This window comes from Fusarium oxysporum, chromosome VII, assembly GCF_013085055.1.
Source record: "Fusarium oxysporum Fo47 chromosome VII, complete sequence".
Classification (NCBI taxonomy): Eukaryota; Fungi; Ascomycota; class Sordariomycetes; order Hypocreales; family Nectriaceae; genus Fusarium; species Fusarium oxysporum.
In genome coordinates, this window is record NC_072846.1 from 2085635 (window position 1) to 2097898 (window position 12264).

A 12264-nucleotide genomic window follows, 5' to 3' on the forward strand; every position below is an offset into this window, starting at 1 on the left:
AGGAATGGCTCCCTCAACAACGAGGCAGCTTTTCACAGCCATGGTAGCCCCTGTGGTGAACTATGCCTCCAACGTCTGGATGCATGCATGCAAAACAGTATCGGCGTATGCAATCCATCGAGTGCAAAGGGTAGGAGCGCAGGCGATTATAAGGTCTTTTACGAACGCGGCGACGGCAGTGGCCGAATCCGAAGCGCACATAGCGACCATCCATGAACGGTTCTGGAGACGAGCAAGCAAACTGTGGGTAGACATACATACACTGCCGCGAACTAACCCAGTCCGGAATCTCCTACGAGGAATCAAGGCCTTCAGACGCTTCATGTCTCCTCTCAGGTGTATTGTGGATGTGTGCAGAGCTACAAAAGGATACTATAGAAGTCATTCAGCCATTCGCCCTCGCGCCATGGAAGGCTCGCATACAAACCACACTGAGCAGACAAGGAGAGGAAGAAGAGGATAAGATCAAAGAACTAGCCAAGGCAGGATGGGCGGTCAGAATAGCGACAAGCAGCTCCGCGAGGAACGATCTGGTCGGCATGGGAGGAGCTATCAGAATCCCTATATCCGTGGCAAGAGCCGGCAAGATCAGCGAGACCTTTTCGGTCACCCTAGGTACAAGGGAAGAACACAATCCCTACACAGCCGAACTAGCAGCGATTGCTCGTGGCCTCGGCTGTCTGCCAGAGATCAAGTATCGAGTTATTGTGATCTTAACGAGTAATAGATCTGCAGTACAAGCTATAGGCAACCCTCGCCAACAATCAGGCCAAGGGCACATCCGAGAGATATATAATGCTGTAGAGAAGCTCCGAGAAAACGGCAACAGAGTCAATATCATCTGGCTACCTTCTAAGAGCGAGCTCAAAATTCGAAAGACAGCCAAGATGTCTGCCCGTCATGCAACAGAGCCCTAAGTTACGCCTCGTAAGGGGCAGTCAAAGCGAAGACTACAATTCTCAGTCGAACAAGAGCAGATTTGCGAAGCGAGAGGAAGTTTCCAGAAGGAGTTGGCAGGCATTCTAGGAAGGTCGACTTAGCTCTGCCCGATAAACATACTCGCCTGCTATTGTTGGAAAATCCGGGAATCCCCCTTCCCTTCAGGAATCAGACTGTTAGTCTGAAAGTCCTAGATTTAAAGTTCAAAGTCCTAGATACAATCATCTAGAGATATAAGCCCGAGAAGAACTCTCAGCTCAATAATGAACAATCAAGTTCATAAAAATGTATTTTCACCCAGCACTACTGCGCAATATAAAAAACAGCTATACGACCAGTTATCGTGGAAGGAAGCCAGTGTGCTGGCGCAGCTTAGAACCGGAATGCTGCGACTGAACGGTTATCTGTATCAGATCAGGGCAGCACCGACGGATGAATGTCCGTGCGGGCGGGCAAACGAAACAGTAGAGTATTTTCTCTTCCGGTGCGTGAAATGGACGACACAACGCAACGAGATGCTACGATGTACGGAGGAAAAGCGCGGTAATCTCTCATTTCACCTAGGAGGCAAGGCAGCCTCAGATGGACAGAAGTGGACACCAGATATGGACGCAGTGCGGGCCACAATCAGGTTCGCGATCGCTACAGGTCGCTTGGAACAGAGATAACGAGAACACCACTAACCTATTGATTCTAAACTCACCTAACAACAGCTAACCCTCGAACAACCAAAAGCAAGCATTGCTTCAGCCGCAGAAGATAGGAAACTGAACACTTGGAGGAAATGGGCTTCAAGTTGACTTGCTACTACTAACATCTAGGAGGGCGAAGGAGAAGAGCGATGCCTAGACTGGAAAGAATAAGACGAGATTCTCATGGGCTTGGCGAGAGCAAGGCAATAACGAGAGAGATGTATGTAATCTTAGCTCCAGAGCCCTCTGGGTGTTGGCCTACCGGGCGTAATAGACTTGTGTGTGTGTTGTAAAATGATCACCTAATCTTTTATAGCGGTTATCCAATCGGTATTGCGGAACAACACGCAGTCACTGCTGGTAATAGGGATTTGTGATCTAGAAAGCTAGAGCGAGAGTGGCCAATCGTAACAGCACATCAGAGTACGATAGCAATAAATCGTCTATGCCTTGTTTGCTCATGTGCTCATTTGCCCCATCCGTTTAATACACTTCACAACCGCGCTTAGGCGAGAGAGTTCCTATGGGCCGTTGCATAAACAGCCTAGATATGACATTACGTCTAAAAACAAGTGAAGATAAGACCTTCAACCAAATATTAGATTATATCATTCAGGATTATATAAGTACGAACCATTCCGCAACACTCGCTATATGAACGCTTTTCTAAAGCTCAACAAGGGGTTAAGCATCACAGACAATATGGCGGTCGCTAACTGAGCGTAACTGCATACCAGATGAGGCCTAAGACGGCGCCCATGATGATAATAACCGGAGGGCTCAAGTTGAATGAGTAGCCGAAGACAAAGCTTGATGCTGTCACAACAACCCACCACGGCTCTTGTGCCAGACTCGTTCCCTGCTGAAACCTTTCAGCAATATACCCAATTTGCCACAAGCGATAGACCGCGGTATAAATAAGTCCCACAGCACCAGCGTTAACACCCCTGAGAAGGGACTTTACCCACCTCAGACCACGGATAGCGCTCCAAATACCCATTGTACCATGAACTGTAATAAGACCAGGAGCAAATATGCCAATAAACCCAAGTGTTGCTCCGACGGCCGAATTGTATCCACCATTAATTGCTGTCAAAGCGCCTAGGTATACGGCAAAGTTGAAGTTGGGACCGGGAAAGCTCTGTTGGATCGCAAGGCCGATAAGGAAGTCGCGCGGACTAACCCAGCCTTCAGCAACAACATATTCGCGGAGCAATGGAATGACAACAGGACCTCCGCCAAAAATAATGGTCCCTGCGAGGTACATATTGGCGAAGAAGCCAAAAAGGTATGTCTTGACCCGCAATTTGCCACGAAGGACCATAATCACAATGAAGGTGATGAGAAAGAAGACAATAATGCCAAGGCCAAAGCTCCAGGAAAAGTTAAGGGACCGCTCCGGTGGGATAACGCGTGGTTCCGAGTCAGCCTCTGAATGTGAATTCTCGGTGATTGGGAGAGTCTGCGCATTATCTTCTCGGCTCGAGCGGGCCACCGCGTCATTGTGTTCCCTAGTAGTGCGGAAAGAAGTAGCAGTGGTGGTGGCATTATTGTCCTGGTCGGCGGATTGCGCCTGCGAAATCTCGATGGACTCCGGCTCTTGTGCCCTAAGCCGCTTTGTGGGGTTCTTCATCAAGCCGACTATAGACTTGATAGGGCCATGAAGCCAGCGATAGTCATGGACGACGGTTGCACAGCCGGCCACGAACATCAGAAGAGGAAAGTACCAGAGCGCATTGTATAGAATCCCGGCCGCACCTCCAAGCAAGACGAGTATACGAGTTATTTTATCAGTGATGGCCTTTTCTGATAGTTGAACAGCAGCGACTGCGATAATGCCCACGGTTGAGGCGTTGAGCCCGGAGAGAAGAGCGTAAACGGGTCCAGGAAGAGTGTCTCCAATATTGGAGACGCCAATAGAGAGACCATACATTCCCAAGGCCCCAGGCAAGCTAAGGAAGGAATTAGTTACTTCCGTAAGGAGACTGCCTGTGTGCTTGCAGTTGCCTACCTCCAGATGAAGAAACTCAGTAAAGCAGGAAGAAAACCATCATGAATCAGGTTAATGCAGTAGTGCATCTTGGTGCTGCCAGGGCCAGAGAAGGCCTGGCAGACGCTGAAGAGTTCCTGATACTGTATCTCGATCAGCGCTACTGTTCTTCTTGCAAATAATCCATAAAAAATGTTTGCTTACCACTTGATTGTCAATCCATTGCAGCTTATCGACGAATTTGTCTTGGAACTAAGACAGGGGAGGGTATTCGTTAGCGTTTGCCATTTTTTGATGCTTAGATGCGCCGCTAGGTACGCATCGTCAAATAATTGTACAAGTACTTACGATCTTGAAATGCACTGGGGGGCCGCCGAAGGACGTGAAACCAAGGTGGTAATTGGTGCTGATGGTATTCCAAAACTTGGCCTTCAGATTAACAGGTCGCCAACTTCGCCAGGCCATTCGGGACCGGACTGCCATCCTGAAATCGTTATAGCAAAGGGGGGTATATCGAAAGTCGGCAAAATCTTCTGGGAACCATTGAACGAGCAGCTCTCTCAAAATATAAATAAATCTCAATTCTAAGGTATTACATAGAGTAGTAACTAGGGATTTAAAAAAGCGCAACTGCACCAACCAACCATTGGCTTATTTTAAAGCACGTGGGGTTGCTGAATCTTAGCTGTCCCAGGTCCCGGTAATTTGATTCCGTCCTGCACCAATCAAGCTGAGGGAGTAGGACCCGAGAAAAGAATGACTCACGCCGGTCAGGTTCCTTGGCTTCCTGGCAGCCGTAACCGTAATTATCCCTTACCTCAAAATGAGGCCGTGCGAATGATAGTGGTGGACTTACCTGTCCTGCTAAACGAGCAGAGATAAGTCAAGCATTAAAGCCCGGAGTCATTATCACTACGACGACTCATATTTGGGATTCTTATTCGAGCCTGGCAGCTGCGATTATTACGTAAGTCACATTACAATATGATCGATCTAATGCTTCGATTCGAGGATCGACCGTATAGTTTATTCGATAGGATCCAATACAGCTTCACCGTCAACTCCATCAGCAATCGCAAAGGTCCTCCAGCCTGCCTTGGGAAGATCAATAGTCATATCTTCGCAAAGGTACTTCATGAATACGCCATGTGTGACAACAACAATATTTTTTGGCATATTAGCGAGATTTTCGCTCCCCTGGATGTCTTGAACCGTGTCCCGCAACCTCTCTCGGAATCTTTTAGCTCGTGCGGCAACAGCAGAATCGTTGGCCGCGTGAGGACCGTCCTTGATATACCAATCCTCAGCCAAGACGCTGAAGTCAAGGGGCGGAAAAGCTATCTCTAGCGCAGAACGTTTGGATCCGGTATCACAGGGAAGGTCGCTTCGCTCCTGTAGGTCCTGGTCTATAATGAGACGGGCGCCTTCTTCGTTGCCATTATTCTTGAGGTATTGTTTGCTTAGGATATGGGAGAAGCCAGCCAGTGTCGTCTGTATGGTGCGCGTGAGTGGAGAAGTGAATATTATGGCGATTGACCCTGGATGAGGGAACGTATCGGCTAGGGCCGATGCTTGAGAAAAACCCAAAGAAGTGAGAGGTGGATCTCTTTGTGAGAAGTCTTTTGAGACGTTATGTTTCGATTCTGCATGTCGAACTAGGTAAACTAAATGGGACATGGTGCTTGTTCGAATTTTGAGAATGATGTTGCGCGAGGTATTTCGCAATGTGGAGGTTCTCCTCTAATAAAAGCCATGCGGCGGGGTAGCTGTGACCCAATATCCGTACGGAGCACTGTGGGCCCCAAACCCGACCAATCAAGATTCGGTTCAAAAGTTTGCGGCGCAGCATTATTGACTGAGTTGGTCCTTATTACCAGGATCCAGTCATGACTGTAATCTGATTGGGCGCCTCAGAGTCATACGGTGAGATTGAGAGTACACCAGCGGCAATATCCTGGTGTGGCAAGCTCGCAGGAGATGTTGAGGCTCGCTGTAACATGTGCTGCCAGGAGGGGACAGAAAAGCCGCCAGACGCGAGCGAAACGTTGTCAGATTGGCAAACCAGGTCGACTCTTTTTGCACCGTGGCATTAATAGCATTCACCCAGTACCTGCCTACGACACGTCGAAAGCGTCATGCCGGGCTGCCACTACATGTGACCATGGCAGAGCCTCCAATTCCACGCTCCCGCATGGATAACCTCAACGTGGATATAAAGCTCTTGGGTAGAGACACTCTCAGCTGCGTGCGACCGACCGACAAACTGGAAGGGCGAGTTCGCGTAACGGCAAAATATCCTCTGCATTTCACCAGGGCTGAAGTGTATCTCCAAGGTTAGCCCAGCGTGTCCATTTAGCTGCGTTCTTCGGCCTCCAACCGATATTATTGTTGTGCTTCTAAGCACTTAAACTGACCCATATATAGGTATAGAGACGACAATAGTTGTGGCTCATGATGGTACGCGACGCAACGGCGGCAAAACGGTTAGTCCTACAGACCATTAACTTCAAGAGTAGAACTGATATAGTGCAGTTCTTAGACGTTGCATGTCGTCCTGCCATTCCGCAAGAACTCAGTTCTGAGGTGGGGATCTCCGAGTATATATACAACATTCCTTTCCTCTTTATCATTCCGGATGGGTCTGAGTTTGCTCCCCCAACACGCCAGATGTTTCCTCCATCCTTTAACTCTCGGAATGCTTATTTCCACTCATGGAGCCCGATACCCATTCCGGACGTATCGATATCATATTCTCTCCAAATTGTTCTGACATACACTTTGGAAACTCCCTCAACAGCGAATCCGCCGATGACCGTTGTAATGAGCAAACCGATTGAGTTCCTGCCGTACCATGAAGTCCCGCCCCTAATCGATACCCAAAGTTTCCCCAGCGACTTCACACTTAGCGTACGCCGACCACTATGGAAGAGCATTCTCTATGGCCGCCTGGGACTTGTCACTATATCTACGAAGGAGCCATCACCACTCGCGTATTCATCAGATCAAACCCCGGCTTCGACTAAATGCGAATTTGACATAACTATCGACTGCGACTTAGCGGCCATTCGCCGACTACGATACACTACTGTCGTAGTCCAACCCGTCATCTGTGCAAAGACCTACTATTCCTACGAAGATTTACCATGTATGCTTTCCCAGAACCTTTCCACGGATCATGATTCCCTCCATATTTACAAGGACTTTCAAAGGCTAGATTGCCAAACATTGCAGAATTTTCAGTGGACTTTCTCGAACCTAAAATCGGCCGCAGATGAAACTGCAGATTATCTAGGTGAGAGTGCGCCTCCCTCGTATGATGAAGATGCCTCAATTCGCCGAGATTCAAATGTATCCTCGAGAAGCAGTGGAGTGTCGCGTCATTGGGTAGACACGTCATCATCCGAGAGGCAGTACGCTTGTAGGTTGCAGACATCGGTCTGCGTACCGATATCTCCATCGCGAAGGCTACAAGCTACCTTCTCTAGCCATCTTGTGGCCCGCGCTTACTCAGTGCTTTTCAATATCTCTTTCGGCGGCGCGTACGCGAGTAAGATGGACCTTGAGGTACCACTACAAGTAGCATATCCACGACCACCGATGTCGCCCTTACAGGGGGATGGCACTCTTTTGCTGCCGGCAGAGGACGAGGACGGCGCGGACCGCCATCGTACTTGGGGCTTGCCGCTTAGGTTACACAACTCTGGAAGATTCAATCCTTACAATACACTCTCGCCGCATGGGTCTGATATGCATGATTCGGAGGCTCTGCCGACATATGATGAGCTTATGCGCTAGGATTCCTAACTATACTGCGACGTATCTCATGGCAAGGCTCAGGATGTGAGGCCTGGTTTTCACTTTGGAAGGTTGACAGTTAGCTAGCGTGCTAGTACCAGACAAAGACACCGTTTGTACTTTTATGAAATATATCGAAATTGGCCGATGCAATCCGTTGTGCCGACGCAGGTCTCGTACCTTGTATCTCATTAGCCGACTTTGCCACTTGCATGCCCCCTAAGCCATTCCCTCCTAGGTTGCATAGGTATGTTGGTCGGTCCTGGATTAGTATTTAGTGGAAAGACACGAGAGCTGGGCTGGTCTTAACCTAGAGTACAAACAATGTTCTTTTCTCTCTTTTTTATGAATTATGGCTGTGAAACCTGAAGTATAAAAGAGGATGTGAACGCAGCCAGGTGTTTCACCAGAGCGAATTCGCTCAGACAACATCACACAGACAAGTCACATTCGATTGAATTGGCCATTTCATTGCATGCGATATGTCGTGCCAAAACCAAGATCTGTCTTCGCTTTCCGAATCACGCGTCAAAAGCTGTCCTTGGTCTAGACTCCACTTTTACCTATATCCTGGGATATGCCGTACGTATTCTGAATGAATTGCATACATACGCACCTTGCCATAGAGTTTTCATGCCAAAACAATTACAACTCGAAAGGAGGCGGCTCCTAGACGCGGTTTTCACCAAACCGGTTCTCTACACGATCAGCGTCGTCCATACGCTGTAGCTCAACACCCTGGAAGTTCTGGCTCGGACGGCCCTCACTGCTCTGATCATCATGGTGTTGCACATTTCGCTGCGCAAGGGTAGCAGCTATGGGAGGGTACGAAGTATCACCAGAAATGCCCACGTCGTTTTGTGGAGTATAAATACCCAGCTCCTCATCCGTACCAGCATAGCCCTGACGGCCAATGCCGGCCCAGAAGGCGCGTTCATCGCTGCGAGGACCCCAGGCCCAGCCTGCGCCGGTGCGGATGGGAAGGTGGTAGTAGTAGAAAGCGTGGAATGATGTGGCAACACCCATCAGGTAGCCGAAGAGGATATCGAAGCCGTGATGGCGCATGTCATACCAACGGGAGCCGGCGATGAAGATGGAGAGGCTGAAGGGGAGAAGGGTGAAGACGAGGAGGTAGAGGGGGGGGCAGCGGCTTGACGGCGAAGAGACTGGATCTTGGCGTTGTGCTGGCCCATATCGCCAAAGAGCGAGACCTTGGTAGTGAGCGAGGAGGTGGCAGATCGGTCGTCGAAGCCGCGGGCGCGAGCGCGAGTGGGCTCATAGGGATCAACATCAGGGCGAAGGAGGGAAGGGAAGGCGGCGTGAGAAGCAGCCCCAGTAGCGCCCGCAGCTACAGCGGCCGAAGGTGTAACGAAGGGGATGGTGACGGAGAACTTGCTGGCTAGGAAGAGCGAGGCGTAAATTAGGCCGACGGCGGCGGAAGAGGCGTGGCCGCTGGGATAAGAGCGGAAGCCATCGTCGAGCTTGTACGAGTCTGTCTGCTGGCAAATACTGGCGTAGACGAGCTGACCGTTCATGTTGCCCCAGCTGTAACCGCCAGCAATATGATCCTTGACGTTCTTCCAGTCGGGTTCACACCGGCTCAGAAGATCGGGGCGGGGCTTGCCAAAGAAGTTCTTTATGGCACTTGTAAAGACCATGCTAGAGAGAGGGCGAAAACGAGGCCGAGCAAGCCGACATGGAATTCCCAGAGCTTACGCTGCCAGATGAGCGTCTTGGGTGTGCCCTTGGAGACAGTTGGTCCAGGGACGAAGATCAAAGAAACAACGGCGACGATGACAGCGGGAACGCCGATGGCGAGGATGAAGAGTAGGTAGATCGGAACAAGTTCGTGTTAGGTGTATGGGAAGCTGTAGATGTAGAGCGATGGTCAGCCTGATGCTCGCAATCAAGGATGGTGTTGGACTCACGCGATGTTGGGGTCGACGAGGGAAAAGGGTCGTTTGGCGGGCTCGATGCGGTCGAAGACGACGCCGATAGCAGCGAAGAAGATGAGGACGGCCCAGTCGAAGGCGTAGGAGATGATGAGCCGCACTGAGAAACGACGCCGTAAGCCGCCTGTAATATTTCCGATACCCGAGTCGGCCATTTTGTAGTATTGGTGCATGATTCGGAGGAGATCGGATTGGGGGTGGGCACAGAGTTAAGGTTATTTCAAGCTTGGGCTCGTCGCGCGTCTCGCTTCGCTCCGTCGTCACGCAACTCCCCCGTTTTGTCGGTCACTCGGGAGAATTACTCCGTAAAGAGAAGCGAGATGTGTCGGGGCTTGACTGCTTCCCGGGGGGGAGAAGCGAGTGCGCGCGATCAGGGCGTTTGTTGGGCTTGCAGTGAGTACGGGTATGGGTTACAGAGACAGGGTCCTCGGCAGCCAATCTCTGGTGGCTCGTTTGACGTCGCAGAGTTCTGTTTTTTTGTCCTTCGCGGGAGCCAGTCGGTGGGGGGGAACATGGGTATTTAAAGATGGGGCTGCGGAAGGAGTGCGGTTACGTGGGCTTAGAGCAGAGCGTCAGACAGGCGGCTGACACAAGGTTCTTTGAGGAAGGATTATGCTTGACAAGGGCGATGGATTAAGGGATTTGCTGCGCAGAATCCACTCATTGGCGATCATTTTATCGGATGCTTCTCTTTGACCTCAAAACTCTTTTTCCTTGCCAAATTTTTTTTTTTTTTTTTTTTTTTGAACATGCGCGTGCTAGTGTTAAGGGAAGGTTAGAAATAAGGTCAAGCCCAAGTACCGATACCATATAAGGGAGGCCATGACGCTTGGCGCGGAGGACTGAAGCGGCGCAAATGTTTCATTGGGGAACTGATCGCGTGATGCGGTGAGTCTTGGATTTTCTGACCTTGTACGGAGTAGATTGTTGGGCGCTCTTGTGCACACCTATTAAATGAGGAAGGTCCTAAATTGTTTCCCAATCCCGTGCAGGGGGCGGCCAATACATGGGCACCTAGGTGCCCAAATAAAATAGCGCACCAGGTGCCCAAATTATGTCAGCAATCGTCGCCCCGATTGGCCAGCGCGCGTTAGACATGACCGACGCGACCTGCGCTCTGTATGATAGCAACACAGCTAACGAAAATGGACCAAAGCCACCGGCTTGCCTTCCCGGACGATGCCCTCCCGCCTGAAGGCATATACAAATCCCGTGAGTCTCTATTGGCAGCCATTAATTCTTGGGCGAAACCTCGAGGTTATGCGTTCACGACGGGGAAATCATTAAAGACGTCAAGTGGCCGAATCAAAGTCATATTTGCCTGTGATCGAAATAAACTCCCACCGAGCACATCTATTACACGCCAACGCCGCACTTGTAGCCGAAGAACCGGCTGTAAGTTTTCAGTGCTGGCCAAGCAATCATTGGATGGAAATACGTGGGTCCTAAGCCATCGACCAGACAAAGAGTATGCCCACCACAATCATCCACCGAGTCCGGACGCGTCTGCACACCCGGCGCATCGCCAACTTAACGAGAGAGATGCAGCAATTATTTCGAGCCTGACAACTGCTGGCGCTGCTCCTCGAGATATCAGGACGTACCTCCATAACAGTTCAGATACCCTTGCGACGCAGCAAGACATCTATAATCGGATCGCGGCAACGAGAAGAGATCTGCGTGAGGGCCAGAGCAGTATCCAAGCGTTAGTCGACCAACTACAGGGAGAGGGCTTCTGGTGCCGGGTTCGATTGGACTCGGATAATCGGCTGACAGCCATATTCTTTGCCCACCCTGACTCTGTTGCATATCTGCAAAGCAACCCGGACGTACTGCTATTGGATTGTACCTATAAAACGAACAAGCACGCCATGCCGCTGCTTGACATGGTCGGAGTTGACTCTTGTCAGCGTTCCTTCTGCATCGCATTTGCATTTCTGTCCGGTGAATCAGAAGAAGACTATTCATGGGCACTTCATCATCTCAAATCACTCTACCATCATGAGCTCCCTTCTGTAGTCTTAACTGACCGATGTCTCGCTGCAATAAATGCAACTGCAACCTGGTTCCCTTCCTCCAAGGCCCTGCTTTGCCTCTGGCATGTTAATAAGGCAATCCTGCAGTATTGTCAACCGGACTTTGTGCTGAAAAGTGGCGACACAAGCGACCGGGTAGAGGACGAAAAATGGGACGAATTCTATGGTTTTTGGCACACTATTGTGGATTCGCCAACAGAAGAGATATTCAGAGAGCGCCTAGCCAAGTTCGAGCTCAAGTACGCCAAAAGATACCCCCGGGCCGTTGGGTACATCAAATTGTACTGGCTCGAGCCGCACAAAGAGAGAATCATTAAAGCATGGGTGGATAAATACCTGCATTTTGGTAATGTGGCCACCTCGAGGTAGCTGTCCAGGGTCAGATATAGAGGTCGGAAAGCTAATAATTGCCATCTAGGGCCGAAGGAATTCACTCCCTAATCAAATCATACATCAAGACCTCCACATTCGACCTCTTCGATTCTTGGCAGGCCATGCGCCATGCGGTCACCAACCAACTGAAGGAACTGAATCACATACGAGCCTCTCAACAGATACGGACACCTTTGGATATCTCTGGAGGAATGTTCGAGGCTGTCCAGGGTTGGGTTTCCCACCAGGCCCTGCGCAAAGTGCAAGAACAACGGAAGTTAGCTTTGGCATCTCCCCAAGCTCCCTGCAGTCAGTCTTTCACCTCCTCACATGGGCTACCGTGTTCTCACACCTTGAAGAGACTCGAGGAGGAACAGCGCAGCCTTTTGCTTGATCATTTTCATCCTCACTGGAACTTAAAGCGAGGCGCGGATCGGCCCCGGCCCATACTAGAGCCACGTCGAGCCCCACAGCAGGGCATCATCAGG

The 12264-nt window shown here is 50.3% G+C and overlaps 4 protein-coding genes across 4 annotated transcripts; 1 reads left to right on the top strand and 3 right to left on the bottom strand.

The window, feature by feature from the left end:
- Positions 1–2343: 2343 nt before the first annotated feature.
- On the bottom strand, positions 2344–4104 carry FOBCDRAFT_321401 (chromate transporter-domain-containing protein; the record flags this gene model as incomplete). Its single annotated transcript, XM_054705788.1, has 4 exons — positions 2344–3583; positions 3643–3764; positions 3826–3873; positions 3970–4104. 4 exons carry the CDS (start codon positions 4102–4104, stop codon positions 2344–2346), a joined length of 1545 nt encoding a protein of 514 aa, XP_054561763.1.
- A 498-nt stretch (positions 4105–4602) lies between these two features.
- FOBCDRAFT_227841 (phosphoglycerate mutase family protein) lies at positions 4603–5353 on the bottom strand. The gene has a single exon (XM_054705789.2). It carries the CDS (start codon positions 5296–5298, stop codon positions 4648–4650), a length of 651 nt encoding a protein of 216 aa, XP_054561764.1. The 5' UTR covers positions 5299–5353; the 3' UTR covers positions 4603–4647.
- A 1073-nt stretch (positions 5354–6426) lies between these two features.
- On the top strand, positions 6427–7416 carry FOBCDRAFT_186452 (uncharacterized protein; the record flags this gene model as incomplete). Its single annotated transcript, XM_059608627.1, has 2 exons — positions 6427–6969; positions 7051–7416. The coding sequence occupies 2 exons, from the start codon at positions 6430–6432 to the stop codon at positions 7414–7416; spliced, it is 906 nt and encodes a 301-aa protein (XP_059465385.1).
- A 449-nt stretch (positions 7417–7865) lies between these two features.
- FOBCDRAFT_251821 (uncharacterized protein) lies at positions 7866–9928 on the bottom strand. The gene is made up of 3 exons (XM_059610968.1): positions 9345–9928; positions 8489–9075; positions 7866–8378 (listed from the first exon to the last, which is right to left on the bottom strand). Exons 1-3 carry the CDS (start codon positions 9539–9541, stop codon positions 8086–8088), a joined length of 1077 nt encoding a protein of 358 aa, XP_059465386.1. The 5' UTR covers positions 9542–9928; the 3' UTR covers positions 7866–8085.
- Positions 9929–12264: the final 2336 nt, after the last annotated feature.